The sequence below is a fragment of the Pongo pygmaeus genome, chromosome 2, assembly GCF_028885625.2.
Source record: "Pongo pygmaeus isolate AG05252 chromosome 2, NHGRI_mPonPyg2-v2.0_pri, whole genome shotgun sequence".
In the NCBI taxonomy this organism is placed as follows: domain Eukaryota; kingdom Metazoa; phylum Chordata; class Mammalia; order Primates; family Hominidae; genus Pongo; species Pongo pygmaeus.
In genome coordinates this window covers 55,473,502-55,490,750 of record NC_085930.1, presented here as the reverse complement: position 1 = coordinate 55,490,750, position 17,249 = coordinate 55,473,502, and the positions used below count along the sequence as shown (strand labels likewise).

The 17,249-nt window shown below is 41.6% G+C and overlaps 1 protein-coding gene across 2 annotated transcripts in view; it reads right to left on the bottom strand.

Annotated features, from left to right (window-relative positions):
• The window catches only part of PARP14 (poly(ADP-ribose) polymerase family member 14), a 51,908-nt gene that overhangs the window by 30,719 nt on the left and 3,940 nt on the right, over nt 1–17,249 (bottom strand). For both annotated transcript variants that reach the window (XM_054482084.2, XM_063661668.1), the window contains exons 2-6: nt 16,450–16,583; nt 14,652–14,685; nt 9,220–9,462; nt 6,051–6,287; nt 107–2,352 (exon numbers count right to left, since the gene is read on the bottom strand). In XM_054482084.2, coding sequence (XP_054338059.1) covers nt 107–2,352; nt 6,051–6,287; nt 9,220–9,462; nt 14,652–14,685; nt 16,450–16,583 — 2,894 coding nt within the window. The remainder of the gene's footprint in view (nt 1–106; nt 2,353–6,050; nt 6,288–9,219; nt 9,463–14,651; nt 14,686–16,449; nt 16,584–17,249) is intronic.

Below are 17,249 nucleotides of genomic sequence, written 5' to 3'. Positions count from 1 at the left end.
CTTGATTCTCCCCTTGGTCCTTATCTTTCTTCAGCCCTCCATGAGAGAGCCACTGACTAAGTAAAGTCACAGTGCCCTGGTGGTGTTCTGTAAAGGCAACACTCACCTTAGCATTCTGCACACCTTCTTTCACCAACAGCATCTGCAGGCCTCCCGGGGACACCAGGCTTCCTTTTTCCCATGATGTTTTCCCAGGCCCCACTGCTGCTGGTGGTAAACTGGGCGGGGCAGCTGTATCTGGCAGGGTGGCTTTAAATACAGTTTTCACAGCTTCTGCAAAGGCCTCAACAGTCTTCTCAGATACATCCACAAGGTAGATTTCTTTCAAGCAGTGTCCATCCTTCTTGAATTGGAAGTTTTCCTTGATGGCAGAAACAATGGTCTCCACGCATCGGCCTAAGGGAAAGCCAAAGACTCCAGAACTAATAGCTGGGATGGCTATGGATCGGTACTTGTATTTTTCGGCTAGACAGAGACTTAGTTGCACAGCTCTCCTTAATAGGTACACACACCTCGGGGCCTCATATCCGCTCCAGCGGGGCCCCACTGCATGGATCACGTGGTGGTAGGGCAGCTTTCCTGCCTTGGAGATGGTGGCATTGCCCGGTAGGAGTCTGCCCTCTCTCTTCACTATCTGGTCACAGTCGGCCTGGAGCTCAGGGCCAGCTGCTTTTGAGAGTGCAGCGGCCAGGCCACCATAATGCTTAAGGTCCTCATTAGATGCATTCACCACCACGTCGACAGGAAGCCGTGCCAAGTCACCCTGCTGCACAATCAGCACAACGCCAGGAGCCAAGACTGTCCGAGAGAAGCACTTCTGCCCAACGGGGCTGCCTTCCTCCATCATTTCTTCATTCTCCTGTAGTTCAATGTAACAACCAAACAACCGTTTGATCTCACTTTGATAAAACCGTGCTTTATCCTGGAAGAACTGCTTGGCTCCTGGCTTATCAATATGGACACTTTTAACACAGACTGAATCCCAGACTTGCTTGACAATGTCCACTGCCTTCAGTACTTCGGTCTTTGAGCCAGTTAGTAAAATGCCTTTTTGTTTGTTCTCAGGATTGAAACTTACCTGCACATTTACCTTCTTTATCTTTGGCCAGAATAGCTTCTTTTCTGTCTTTAAATAGTCAATAACTAAGGAAGGCTTTACTTCAACCAGTCTCTCTATTTTCATGTTTTGTTCAATGAAGTTAAAAAGCAATTTATAGGTTTCATTTACTTCTTTTACACAGCCTGTAATGATGACTTTAGCTGTGGTTTCTGAAGTTAACTCATTGATGATTACAGTGTTTGGGGAGGAATTTTGTTTCTTAAGCAAATTGTGAGTGAGCCCTTTCCATTTCTTGCCATGAAGAACTTCTTTGTTCTCAACTTCAATGTGCTTATAATTTAAGGCACTGAGCATTTGCTTTTCTGCTTCTAACAGGGCTTCAGAAGAACAGCTGGTTAAGAGAACAGTTGTACCCTCTAGCTCATAAAGTGCAAGAATTTTCTGTGCTATGAAAAGACACTTAGAGAATTCTTTCCAGTTTACCTGTTGCAAAAACTGAAAAATCTCAGGAGAAACCTGAATGTTTTTCTGAGCCATGGTGTACACCTTTTCCTGGATTTCACACTTTACTTTATACACATCTGCACTAGGTCCTTTCAAGCACAAGTGTTGAGTGACTCCATCATAACAAATCTCTATCTCTGGGCACTCCGTGCGTAAATGGTCCAGTAGACTGCTGTGACACAAAAGAAAATACCTGCCTGGAGAAATGACCATTTTTTCCTTCAAACTTTGCTCTTCCCTTTTAATTTTTTGAGTAGTGCTTTCTATTAACTCCCTGACTTGTACCTCAATGCCTTGGATATCCTCTGATTTCCCTGCTAAGATTACCATCTCCTTAAGTGTATCAAACTCAATCAAAATCCTGTCATCTTTCACATCATTTTTTATGGTGTCCCACATTGTTGGATCCACTTTAATTGGGGTGACTTTATATTTAGACCTGATGCTAGAGAGTGTTGTGGAAGTATCTGCTTGCCAGGTCTTGATTCTCGGTCTTCCTTCATTGACTAAGGTGGCTGCTGGTCTGATGGTAACTTTACCACTGAGTTGAGACCACGTGAGCTCACAGTGACAACGCCTCATTTCATCGTTTATCTCCTCAATCAGGTGATTCTTTTTCTGTAAGAACTTCCATAAGGGAAGATCTAGTGACTCTTCAAATGGTGCTGGAAGCTTGATCAGAGGCTTCTCCTTTCCATACAAGGCTGTGCCCAATGAGGCATAGTATGGGAACACAGAAAGCGGCATTTTATTGAAGTCGAGTTTTGTGGCCATGATGGTGTCTAACACTTAAAAGGAAAGAAGTAAAATAATGTAAGCCCAGGATGATACATGGCAAATAAAAACAAAACAAAATTTTCCTATTTTAGAGAAAAAAAAATCTAATGTTTTTCTAACACTTAAAGGAAAGAAATAAAATAAAGTGAGACCAAGATGATATGTGGCAAAGAAAAACAAAACAAAATCTTCCCATTTTAGAGAAAAAAAAATCTAACGTTGGTAGAATTTTGATGTTACAGCATATTAAAAAGCAGTATACTCTCAAAGTGCTCAAATATAAACTGATATGTGTTAGCAGTGCACAGGTATCCCTTATTGAATGGAATAATTACTTTCTAGCCAAGATCCATCTATGTTGAAATCCTGTTAATTAAATTCTGTTTACTGTTTTCCTGATATTACTGATATATCACCATCATGTTAAGAAATACATGAGTTTGGTCACAGTCGTGAGAATAATGTTTGCCCTAGTATAAAAAATATTTTGGTGCTCAAAGTGAAGCTCATCTTAGTATTATGCTATTTGGTCTTCTTGTACAGTCCTATAATTTTAGGCTCAAAGTTGACTTAGATTAACATTAATACCTCAAAAAGGAGCAGCATAATAATAAATTATTATAGCTTAGCATGTGTCACACACTATTCTGAGTGCTTTACATATATTTAATTCATTTCATCCTCACAACAACCATTTGAGGTAGAGACATTATTAGTATCATCCTACTTACAAATGATAAAACTGAGGCTAGGAAAGGTTAGATAACTTGGATAGGGTTACGTAGACTGCAGATAACTCAGCTAAGATTCAGTGGTTGTCCAACCCCAAAGCCCATCCTCTTGCCCCTCTACAAAACCCAAGTTATCGTCACTGTCCTCTGAGAGCCCAGCCCCACAGACTATGATTCAGTAAGAACCACACCTCCTCCCGGCCCTGCTGCAGTCTCCCTTTTCTACTTCACTGGGTGTGTGTGCATGTGTGTGCATGCCCGTGCTGTTCTCTTCCAAGCCCCTCCTCATTTTGTGTAAGTTATTAGACAGAGCATCTGCAGAAATGGAATCAGAATGTGCTCCAATAACAACTTGGGTTAAAAGAGCAACCTTTGTGGAAAAATGTTAAAAATAACTTCACCTTGTGTGTGATTGGGTCCTAGAGCTGGTATCAAGCATGAGGGAAAGACAGTGGCCTTCAGGGGCCCAAACATATAGCTTCAACTTCCCAACATGGCCCTGTGGCAGCCCTGAGCCTGGGCAATATTTATGATTACAAACATATTGAGCACCATCAGGTACCAAGCTCTTTGCTGGTATTATTTCATTTCAACCTCACAGCATTCCTCTAAGTAAGCAGTAATGTGAGCCCCATTTTACAGATAAGAACACAGAGGCTTAGGTGGGTTAAAATAACTCGGCCAAGATTACAAAGCTAGTAAGCACCAAAGCCAGGAATCAAACTCAGGTCTGTCTGACTCAAGAACCATCACAGATGTCACCTTAATATGTCTTAAAGTCTCCATCCTGCTTTTCTTGTCTGTAAGGACAAAGTTTATCTAACTGTGCAGAGTATTAATGGGATTGTGAGATACTGTAGCAGAAAAAACAGCAAAAGATCTTACAGACATAGGTGTTCAATGAAAATTCCCTTCCTTAAGAAATAAGTCAGATTTTGTGAAGTTGAACCAAATAATTTTACAGTAAAATGCCTAATTTTTTCCTCTCAAGAAATCTACATAAAACACAATATTGTGCAATAAATTCTCTCTTAAACCAAGCTCTATCTACCATCTGCCTCATCACTGGCAACCCATTGTGAATGCTGAAATATTCTATAGGAAAAATTAACGTTATAGGTGAACAGGAGATTTGGAAAAAGGAGAGAAGTTAGGGTATATGTTATGGGACCAGAATACCCAAGTTCAAATCCTGACTATGTCATTCACTAGCTGTGTAATCTTGGGCAAGTTATTGGACCTCTCTGTGCTTCAGTTTCCTCATGTGTAAAACAGGGATCATAACAATCAAGATGCCCATAAGACTGTCTGAATGCACTTGGTAATACCCTGCGAAGCTATGCAAATGCAAGTTAAAATTAAAAGAAGGAGAAGCTAAGCTGGGTGCAGTGACTCACGCCTATAATCCCAGCACTTTAGGAGGCAAAGGAGGGAGTATTTCTTGAGCCCAGGAGTTCAAGACCAGCCTGGGAAACATGGCAAAACCCCATCTCTACTAAAAATACAATATATTAGCTGGGTATGGTGGCATGCACCTGTAGTCCCAGCTACTCTGGAGGCTGAGGTGGAAGGATCACCTGAGCCTGGGGAGGCTGACGCTGCAGTGAGCCATGATCATGCCACTGCACTTCAGCCTGAGCGACAGTGAGACCCTGTCTCAAAATAAATAAATAATAAAATGAAAATAAAAAAAAGAAAAAGGAGAAGCTAGAGAACAAAAAAGAAAGTCAGTAAATCACAGATGGTGGAGGACAGAGAATGAGTGAGTTTGGAGGAGGAGGTGTGGTCAAAAAAGTTAGATGGTGCAAAGAGATCAGAGCGAAAGGGAACCTTTGAGAGTGCCTCATAGAGTTTACATGAATAGCTCTGGCAGAAAATAAACCTTAATTAAATAGCACTTAACATTAGTTGTGTATGTGCAGAATAGCCCTTCTGAGGACAAACCCAACAGCCCCATGCCCTCAAGATGTTTGAAAGCCCTGAAACTATCAACTCTCACCACAAACTGGGAGGTTAATTTCTAGGGTAGAGGATTTTATGCACCCCTCTCTCTCCCTGGGCCCAAGACCAGGCAGAGGGAGATTTGAATATGTGACAGAAGCTCCTCTTGGTCCCTTTGCCCAAGGAATAGTAGGTCTTTCATTCCATTTTAATTCAAACCATACTTTCATCCAGTTTTCCCAATGCATGAAAACTGAGTTGGGAAAAGGGAGGTTCCTTCAAGTACCCTGTTGAAACAATTTCTCTCAAGTGGGTGGCATACCACATTATCCTATGTCATGCCCCACCCTGATTAATCCCAGGCACAATTTTCCTTCTTTTCCTAAGAAGCCTGGCCCCCTAATTCCTTCTGCTCAGCCTTGACCTCTGAACACAAGTGGAACCTCCAAGCTGACCTTGCATATGCCTCAGAGAACTGGCAGTCTATGTCACAAAACACTCAGAAGTGTTTCTCTAAGGTTCAGCTAGACATGGGTTTCACAGGGTCACTCCAAACAATAGTCCAGCAGGCATCCACTGGTCATGTGAAACCACTTCTGTCCATTTTTGAATGATGATACAATAGGTGAAAGAAGTAGTGGTACTTTACAGGAACTCTATGAGTTGCTGAGTATTTCTTTACCTAACCTTGTTGTAATTACTTTGAGAGTTTCTATCAAGTGTGTGGCTAAAACACAGATCATCTCCTTTTTAATATATTATTTCAAAGATCCCAAGAATATATTTTTCAGCCCATCATAGGTAGAGACTCATGAAAGAACCTACTTATATATTTCAAAAACTTGATGTTGCTTCTCTAAAGTCTGAATCACTGGCCTTATTAAGCATCATATCCCAGATGAACAGGATTATTTATTCAATTCCCAAAGAAATACATAAATAAACAAATAAAACACATCAGAACTAAATTTGTAACTGTTAAGCTCTGCTAAAAATGGCCTAGATTATGCCAAGTATGACAGGTTAATAAATATTACCTTTTCTGTCAAAAAATTCAATCAGAGCTGAACTCTCTTCAGGAAAAAATTCAACATTGGCAACTCTTCCCCCTCCATTATAGGGATTTTCAAAGAAAAGTTTTAAACTGTAGTCATCAGCACCAGGTGGCAGGTTTTCAACCCTGACTGTGTTTGTCCCTTCCAGAAGTCTTGGAGAAAGCTGAAGTTGTTTAATTGAATGGTGCTTGGTACAATCATCAACAAATCTTATAGTATCTACAAATCAAAAAAAAAAAGAAAGAAAATCAGTAAATTTTTATTATATCTTTATGTTGTATAGAAGAAAATGTCTGGCTACTAATTGAGATAAAAGGAAGAGCTAAGCACTCCATTTTTAGACACAAGATTTTAATACCTACATGAGAATTTACATACCTAAAACTCCCAGTCGCTGAGCAACACACACACGAATGTCTTACTCGGATTGCTGCCACTGAGCTGTGTCCCCACTTCCTGCCCCAGCCCTCACCAAACCTCCTGAGGGCTTTCCCTACAAATCTCATTTCACCCTTTTCTCAAGCCCTTCAATGGCTCCCCATTACCTGCAGGTATGAGTGTTGACACTCCTCAGCCAGGTGTACAATGCCCTTGGCGATGTGACTCGAAACTAATTTCCAAGCATCACCTTTGGTTATTTCCTGCCATTCATTATATTTTCCATGTTGCCACAAAAACTAGTCATTATTTTTGTAAACCCCCTTCTCCTTGAAAGGGTCTTTGTGTATACAATTTCCTGCATTTGGAATGCTCTTCTCCAGTTTTTATCTTGATCCTATTCATCTTTCAGGACTCAACTCAATTGTCTCTTTAATAATAAGTATTGGCCAGGCATGGTGGCTCATGCCTGTAATCTAAGCCCTCTGGGAAGCCACGGCAGGTGGATCACCTGAGATCAGGAGTTCGAGAAAAGCCTGGCCAACATAGTGAAACTCCAACTCTACTAAAAATACGAAAATTAGCCAGGCATGGTTGTGCGCGCCTGTAGTCCCAGCTACCCAGGAAGTTGAGGCAGGAGAATCACTTGAACCTGGGAGGCAGAGGTTGTAGTGAGCTGAGATCACGCCACTGCATTGCATTCCAGCCTGGGCGACAGAGCAAGACTCTATCTTAAAATAATAATAATAATAATAATAATAACAATAAGTATTGATGGTGGGCCCAAGATGTGGCAGGCACTGTGCTAGGATCTGAGGATACAGAAATAAATATAACAAATCTTTGCCAGTGCATCATCCATGCGGGAGCAAGTCTTGAGAGCAAATAAATTGCCTATTGTGGGATCAAATGAGGTGGGAAGACTAATACTGGGAATCAGACAATGATTCCCAGAGTAAGTGGCTCTGATCTGGGTTTTGAACAATGAAGACGGGTTTACCAGATGGATAGGGAAAGAGCTATATCAAGCAGATGGAATATATTCTGGACATTATCAAGTGGTACTACTGGAATATAAACTTTACAGAAGCAAGACCAACCCACCTTGTTTGGGTCCCTTTCCTCCCATTTCCCACAGCTTTTTGTTCACAGCTTAGAGACAGCTTCTTCTCTTGGACCTTCTTTATTTGTTTACATATGGGCTTCCTCCCTGACCCCAGGCTACGAGTTTCTCAAGGGCAGGAACCTGATTATTCATCTCTGTGCCCACAGCACCTAGACCAGTGCCTGGCACATATTAAGCATTCAAGATTCTGATCGATGAATGAAAGCAAGTCCATTTAGTTTTTCCTTTGTAAGAAACTAATAAATTTGAAATAAGAATAGCTCCCTTTGAGTCATTACTATGTCTCAGGTACTACGTTAAGTTGTTAAGAACTTTTCTTTTCTTTTCCTTTTCTTTTTTTTTTTCAGACACAGGGTCTCACTCTGTCACCCAGGCTGGAGTGCAGTGGCATGATCTTGGCTCACTACAATCTCTGCCTCCCAAGTTCAAGTGATCCTCCCACCTCAGCCTCCTGAGTAGCTGGGAGGACGGGTGTGTGCCACCATGCCTGGCTAATTTTTGTATTTTTTTGTAGAGATGGAGTTTCACCATGTTGCCCAGGCTGCTCTCAAACTCCTGGACTCAGGCAATCCATCCGCCTTGGCCTCCCAAAGTGCTAGAATTACAGGTGTGAGCCACTACACCTGGCCCTATGTTAAGTACTTTTCAAACATTATCTCATTCAATCTTTACAAAAACTATATTAGGTAGGTATTATTGTGCCATTTTATAGATGAGGAAAGTGAGGCATAGGGAGGATAATAACTTGGCCAACCTCATGTAACTAGGTAAATGGCAGAGCTGGAATTTTGACTCCATGACCTGTGCTCTTAACCACTCCACTGCCATGGCCATGGAATAGTGAAGGCTTAGAATTGGAAAATGTACTTGTTTTGGGTGGTGACAGCTCTCTTCCCAATCTCAGAGATTGTCTACGGATTCCTGACAATTACCTTAAAGAGCACTCATTTTCTGCATCACACGCACTTACTCATACCTACATATGTGAATGACCATGAAAGTGCTAAGGAAATATCAGGTAAAGTGGTAAGAGGACAGGTGTAGAGATAGGCTGCCTGGGTTCAAACCCAGTTCGTCCATGCATTCGCATCTTTGTGTTTTGTCTCCCCAACTGTAACATGGGGATCAATAATAATAATCTCATAAGGTTTTGAAAAGGACAAATAAATTAATACATGTAAAGAGGCTGGCATAGCACTTGGCTTATATAGTAAGCACTCTATGAGAGTGTGTTATCATTACCTTCCATGAAGTCCAGTTTGGTAATACAAATATTTACTTCACCCAGTGAGATAACACATGTGAAAAAGCCGACTCCTTTACTTGGAATCACTGGGACTTTAGATGTCTATTTTGCTGTGTTCACGCACTCTCTTACCCTCTTTGCCTGTCTCTCTCTCTCTCTCAGTCACACACACACACTTGGGCACTCCTGCAATAAAGTTAATTCTACTAAAAATACAGAATTTGGTTTCAATATGAATATGCTTCTCTTTCAAAATAAAAAAAAAACTATATTAACTTGGAAACCTCTCTTAGTAGCTACTAGAAAGAGTCAAACTTTCAGAGATGTCCCCCTAAGAGGTATCTCAAGTCCCATGATGTGGTGCAAAGAAGACAGGCAGAGGAAGTGTCACTTCATCTTACCTATGTGCTTTTGAAAGGTAACAACAGCAACATCAAAATCTCTTATTATTTCCACTTGAAAGTCATCATTAGACAGGCCACTTATGTTCTCCACTAACAAGATTAGCATTATGTCAGTCACATTTGCCTTGAGGTTTTCAAATGCCACCAAAGAGGAAATATTTTCACATTCCTCTGGGATATCTTCCATTTTGTCTGATCCACCATCAAGAGGGAGTTTTGTATCCAATTCTTCTGACACATCTGATTTTAGGAAGACAAAAGAGGTACAAGATGTTATACTTATCTACCATGGTCTTAGCAAAGTAACTTATCACAAGGCACTGCCCTCTTTCCTTGCCAATCTCTTGGCTAACTCACAGAATAACAGACCTTGGATGGCTTTTGGCTTTATTTAAATAAAAACAACATGTAACATGTAATTGCCTATTATTAAAGTTCATATTTTTAAATTTTCATTTTGACAAAATAGGTCTGTATTTTCAAGATTATAGGCATTATAGGGATAAAAATATTTTCATTTATTGCTGGTGGGTACATATATTAACCTCTGTGGAAATGAATTTTAAAAATTTGTCCAAAATTATTAGTGATAAGAAAAAATATTCACATTACTTAGCTAAGTAAATAGTCATTTATAGAACAATTTACATTATAGGACTATTTTTATATGTGAATTTTATATTAAAATTATACATAACTGAAGTTTAATTTTATTATACCCTTTTCTGCCTGGCCTTTTTGAGGAACCTGCCTTATATTTCCTAGCACTTGATATCTATATCTAGCACAGCACCAGACTAAAATTATTCAACAAAGCTTCTCAAAAGCAAGACACATGTTTATTCATCCTTGTGTTGCTGGCATATGGTATATAATCGAGGCTCAGTAAATGTTTGCTGAATTGGAGATTTACTGCTTGGGTCACTGGAAGAAAGCAAGACTATCTGATGATGCCCAAACATGGGTATCACCTAACACATTATACTCTGAAAAATAGTTAAGTTCCCATCACTGAAAAGAAAAAAGGATCCCTACAGCAAATGATTAAGGAATACACACAGAAAGTGAAATGGCCAAGGGCTGCTGCATACAAAGCCCACTGAATGGCAATCACCCAGCTGACTCATTCCTCTCCACTGTTGACCGTAAAAATGAGTTACACATACACACGAGGTCAGTCTCACTGTATGCTTGTCCACTGAAGCATGGTGGGTACGATCTGATCTTTAGGCATTCTGTGGACAATTATTCAATGGGGACTCTTATCGTGTTCAAGACTCTGGATGTAAGGAGAAGTAAGAATATAAAAAAAATTAGATAAGAAATTTACAGATTTTCTAATGGAGGTATATGAGAAAAATGACGTGTAAATGTTCGTAGTGGCCGCATAAAATGCTCTGTGTGCACCAAATCCATTTTGCTTACTTCCTGGACAATATTTCTCAAGTTTCCTGCAGTTCAGTTTCAACAGTAGTGTCCCTGCAGTTAATGGAATATGGGTGGAAGTGAATTCCACCCTCAGGCCTGGCCAATATAAATATCCTTAATATGAAACCCCACTCTCCCTTGCAGTGACCTTGGAAACCACATTTAAAGATAATGGTGTCAAAGGGTGGAAGGAGCCTGGGTCCCTGAATGACCACATGAAGCGACTGACACTCCCACCACCACAGCTGCCAACTACACTGAACTGTGATGCGAAGGAGAAATAAACTTGTGTTGTGGCCAGGCGCAGTGGCTCACGCCTGTAATCCCAGTACTTTGGGAGAACGAGGCAGGCGGATCACTTGACGTCAGGAGTTCGAGACTAGCCTGGCCAACGTGGTGAAACCCTGTCTCTACCAAAAATACAAAAATTAGCCGAGCGTGGCGACACATGCCTCTAATCCCAGCTACTCAGGAGGCTGAGGCAGGAGAATCGCTTGAAGCTGGGAGGCGGAGGTTGCAGTGAGCCGAGATTGTACCACTGCACTCCAGCCTGGGCGATTCCGTCTCAGAAAAAATAAATAAATAAATAAACAAACAAACGTGTTGTGTTAGGTTACTGATTTGGGAGGTTGTTTGTTACAACAGTTAGACCACTCTGTTGTGTGCTGGCTATCATGCCATGCACACACACTCATGCTAAATTTAAAAAAAAATAGCTCAAACATAAAGCAACTACATAAATTAGCACTAAGTGAGACAGGTATGACAAATCACAATGACTGCTGGGCTAGGGAGGAGGCTATATGTGTTTAATCCCTGCTGCCACTCTTTAGCCATGTGACCTTGGGCATGTCTCTTAATCATAAAATGAGGGTATAGGACTAAGTGAACTGGACTGAAAGAATCTTTCCAGCAATATAGTTTTATAATCCCATCAATATTAGATGCCTCACCACAAGAAAGGCTTAATTGACCAAAAAAGAGTATTAACAATCAGGCCAAGAGTCCCAGAAAGAGATAAAAGGGCTGGGCTGGCATGGAAAGACTTGAGAGAAGAGGAGGAAGTTCAGCAGGTCTTGAAGGGTATGTGGAATTGGGTAGAGAAAAGTGGGATAGAGGGAATTGTGAGCAACAGAAGCACAGGCGGAGTGCTGCAACTGCATCAGACAATTTAGAAAACAGTGATTTGACTGATGTGGCTCAAAAGGAGCACATTTGTGCAGAATGAAGAAAATGAGGCCAGAAAAGCAGACTAGATCCAGAAGGTGGTCTGGACTTTATCTCCCAGCTTGTGGTAAGGGTGAGTCATGAAAGGTTTCCATGAAAAGGATGGCAGGCTATTTAGCAATAGTGCAAAGGGCTGGTCAGGTTTAAGGAGAAGGGTGGCAGACACAGACAGAGCAGGCAGGGAGATCCTGCCATGCTGAACTTGTGAGGTAAAAAGAAAGGGCCTGTGGTGAGAGAAGGATGGATAAGGAAAACTTTAAAAGAAAATGAGACTGGGTGCAGTGGCTCATGCCTGTAATCTCAGCACTCTGGGAGGCCAAGGCAGGAGGTTCACTTGGGGCCAGGAGTTCAAGACCAGCCTGGGTAACATAGTGAGACCATGACTCCACAAAAAATGTTAAAAATTGGCTGGGCATGGTAGTGCATGTTATAATAGCCCCAGCTACTTAGGAGGCTGCTGTGGGAGGATTGCTTGAGCCAGGGAGGTTGAGGCTTCAGTGAGCCAAGACAGCCTGAGCAACAGAGTGAAACCCTCTCTCCAAAAACAATAAAATAAAATAAATAGGTCTCTATGATCAGCAGATGTGAAAGGAGTGATGCGTGAAATGTCTAGTAGGTGACCAGCAGACTGATTGTGTACTTTAAGAGAAATGAGGAAGCCAGAAAGGGCCCTTGCTTGGGGAGGAAGATGACACATGTGGCTTCAGGCATGTTGGCTCTAATATACTTCTGAACAGGAAGGTCAGACAGAAGTTCTGGAATTGAGAGAGGAGTCCAGGCTGGGGATATGGATTTGAAAACACCAGAATTTCCGACCACAGGTAAGCAGTATTTCTCTGCTCTTGCCCTTGTCTCTTCTCCAGGACCTTCCAAGTGCTGGTTTCCACCTTTCAGACCCAGCCCAACTAAGCTTATCCTGGAACAGGACACTAGCTCAGTGCTGACTTCACCTGATATTGGTGTGTGTGTGCCTTTCCCTGCCCTGTCAGCTCCTGCAGATGCCTCAGTTTTAAACTTTTTGCATGAGGTTTCGGGCATGCTTAGTGCATTCATGGTGCAGTGTCATCTGCACCAGGGCTGTTGTAATTATTAATGATGAGTATTGGTTGGTGGCGTTGGTTGTGGTTCATTGTCCGGAGAATATGTTCCCCATCCCTGAGAAACAGAATCCAGTCAGTACCTATTCTCCACCCACATTTTGCTCAGTTCTGAAACTGTCTACCCCATTCCAATTAATTTCAAGAGTCCCAGCCTTAGGGCCATTGTCAGGGATCAGTGTGGAGTAACCATTCAGCAAAGAACCTCTGCTTCCCTTAAAGGAGCCAACTTAAGTATCTGGTGTAGACAACCCAACTTCCTAGCTGGCTACTATCCTTAGAGTCCAGGTCAGGTAAAAACAGGTTAGAAAATAGGCCTAAAATCCCCAGGACAATGAAAAGTCTACTGGTGGAAGGGGACTGGGGCTTTCGGTGGGAATACATTTGGGAGTTTTAAGCAAATTTAAAACAGTGCTAACATGTCAGTTAAGACAGAGTTAAGGTAAAAATCTATGAAGTCATAAGAAACATAGATGTGATTAAATTTTAGATCTAGGGCTATAGAGCAAGAATAAATACGCACATATAAAACCACTTCCTAGTCTGAAGTTGAGCTTGAGAGTATAGCACTTTGGCATCTTCCAAGAAAAAGATAAGGATTTAGGAGATCCCAACAACAAACACTGGGAGCTGGGGGAGCCAGTTCCACAAGTGAGGAATGGAAAGCAAGAATTACTCTAAAGAGACCAAAAAAAATCCTATTTCATAAAACTCCTGAGCTGCCTAAGAAATCCATGCATACTAAATTCTACAGTTTTAACAGGACATCCATATTAGATAAAAATAAGCCATATATCCCTATCCAATCTTTTTGCCAAATAAAGGCAGCTCTCGCTCTAGTGCCATTTTCCAAAAGAGAAAGTTGCAGAAAACTACATGTTCTCAAGATAATTTCAATATTAGAGGACAATGATTATACATTGTTCATTTTCCTTAAGGTTTGGGTATATGTATCACTTTATCTCTCTGGCTCGGTTCATTCAGCGTAGTTCACTTCCTACCCTTTATAATAGCATGCTTAGCTATGAAAACTAGTTGCTTCTTTAGTAAATGTCAAGTGGCATGACAGCTCAATGCCCAGATGCTAGTTGAGCATTGGAGTCCACAACAGCTAATTGGTCGCTGGCTGTTTCCTAGAGCAGATGAGATCAGAAGAGCTGCTGTAGCTGCTGTCTTTTGGAGGACTGCAATCCTCCAATCCAATCCTGCACCAATGCTCAAAAGCTTGTGTTCACAGAGGAGTCACAACTTCCTGTTTTGGCTTCAGAGCACAGCACCCTCACACCCAGTGCTCAGGAAGCAGTGCTCATCGACTAAGCCACATGTGACTCCCTTGGACATATCGTGTCCTTGCTTCTCCATGGCTGGCTCAGCACAAGTGGAAAGTAAAGGTCAGCTCATCACCAGCTCTCTGGCACTTCTTTGCCCTTCCCTCTATTACAAGGTGTCTCCCAGTCCCCAGAAAGAGCAGTTCCAATCATTATGACCTGAGCCCTAAAAGCCACCCTCTGCACAGCTGGCTCAGAATATGAAGATGATGCAGTCCAAGGCAGCTCCCAGCGGAGCACACCCTGCATTGTGGAAGTCAAGAAGAGCGGGCTGACTCCCTCAAGTGCTGCCTTTAATAAATGCAGAACAGCTTGGTGAATGTCAGAGTCATGTCAACTGAGATTTTACCTGGTTCTTTAACACCTTCTTTGGTCTTGGATTCCTGAAACACAAACAATAAAGTAGCATTAATACATGATTAACAATTTATTTATGTAAGAAAATGTCCCTGGGACCAGCCTGGAGATAGAGGGTAAATAGAAACAATAATGAAAAGGTCTGATAAGGGTGCTCTTGAATACATCTGGGGCCATACATAGTGGCATATTCACTTGCAAGTCACAAAAATCACCAATGAAGATGAGACACAAATAACAGAAGCCTCAATTAACACCAAGCGTTTGGGAATATGAGGTACATCCTACATCAGAGAAACATCTTAGCTCATAATTTTTCCCTTGTTTAATATTTATTGAGGCTGGACTTGGTGGCTCACACCTGTAATTTCAGCATTTTGGAGGCCAATGTGGGAGGATCGCTTGAGGCCAGGAGTTCAAGGCCAGCCTGGGCAACATAGTGAGACCCCATCTCTACCAAAAAAAAATTAGGAAAAAAAATTAGCCAGGCATAGTGATGCATGCCTGTAGTCCCAGCTACTTGGGAGGCTGAGGCAGGAGGATCACTTGAGACCAGGAGTTCAAGGTTACAGTGAGCTATGGTGGTGCCACTGCACTCCAGCCTGGGATACAGATGAAGGCACTGTCTCTTAAAAAGATAATTAAATTAAGGACGGGTGTGGTGGCTCACACCTGTAATCCCAGCACTTTGGGAGGCCAAGGCAAGTGGATCACATGAGCCCAGCAGTTCAAGAGCAGCCTAGGCAACATGGTAAAACCCTGACTCTACAAAAAATACAAAAAATTAGCCAGATGTGGTGGCATGTGTCTACAGTCCCAGCTACTGGGAAGGCTGAGGTAGGAGGATTACCTAAGCCCAGGAGGTCAAGGAGGCAGTGAGCCATGATCATGCCACTGCACTCCAGCCTGGGCAACAGAGTGAGACCCTGCCTCTAAAAAAGAAATAAATAAAACAAACAAAAATAAAACATTTACTGAGTGTTTATTATATATAACAAGAACTGTGCCATGTGCTTTATACAGATCATCTTGTTCAACCCTCACAATAATCCTACAATCTGTTGTTGGATCATTATTGTTACATATTGTTACTATTTTACAATTGGGGTAATACTTAATACAGGTAGTATAGATTGCTGTCTCCTCAAAATGACATAGAAAATAAAACAAATATAACAGGTTACAGGTTATAAAGAACTCTGGAGACACAGACCCTAAATTTTACATCCAAAACCACCATTATTATAACCCCCAAATCTTGGCTTTTCCAAATGTGTCTAAAATCACATAAAAAGTACCCCCAGCAGGGTGGGGGGGCTCATGCCTGTAATCCCAGCACTTTGGGAGGCCTAGGTGGGCAGATCATGAGGTCAGGAGTTTGATACCAGCCTGGCCAATATGGTGAAACCCCGTCTCTACTAAAAATACAAAAATTATCTGGGCATAGTGGCATATGCCTGTAGTCACAGCTACTCAGGAGGCTAAGGCAGAAGAATTGCTTGAACCCAGGAGGCGGAGGTTGCAGTCAGCCGAGATCATACCACTGTACTCCAGCCTGGGCGACAGAGCAAGACTCCGTCTCAAAAAAAAAAAAAAAAAGTACCCCTCCTACTTTATCCCATACTACCCTACCCTACCACTGTCCTCACTCCCCCTACATTTGCAATCTGCTTTTCTCACTGCAGTTTGCTTCATACTTTTCTTTCCACTACGTTTTCCTCATGGTGATTCCCATCTCACACACCTTGGGAGACCTAAATCCCTTTTATTCATGCCTAAAGTTTACTTGCCCTTGTTAGAATTTCCTCTTCAAAGACATGATGGATTTCATCTGGGGTTGCAGGTAACTGGACAGTTAACTTGAATGTTCCTTTTCCTTGCCATACTAACTCATGATTTTTTCTCTCCAGAACCTTCTGCCGAACTGAAATGTCCAAAGGGGGGAAAAAAAGACAAATGGCAAGCAATCTTTATTCACAAAATTATTCTGTGATTTCCGTGGGCTGCATTACCATCAATCAATGGCTTGGTCGGTTTCTCAAGAGAGGCTATATGTGAAGTAAAAGAGGAAAAGTTTAGCAAGCAAACATGGATTTGAATTTCATCCTTAAACTGACTTTTTCATATTGAGCATGTTCCCTAATAAGCCATACTTACAAAGCCTCAGTTTTCTTGTCTATTGGTAAGGTTAATGGAGATTGTTTTGTATGAGTGCCACATGTATTAAATTGAAGAAACATTATAAAGAACTTGGTACAGGACCTGACACTCAGGAGGTACTCAAAAGGGAGCAATATTTATTCTATATTGAAGTGAATTAAATTAAAGCATCCTTCAATGGGAGCCAGTGAAGATTGGGTACTGGGACATGCCATAATGAAAGTCACATTTTAGGAAAGTGGCTAGGTGGCTATAAGCAGGAGCCTAGTTAGAAACAGGTCTCACATCTGATAGTAAAAGGAGTATAAAAGAAGGGAGAGATTTTTGCAAAAAAATAAATAAACAAATTAATAGATTAGCATATCAGGCAGCTTGGCTGTAGTGAAACAACTGAACAGTGGACATAGAGTCCAAAGATCTGGATTTGAAT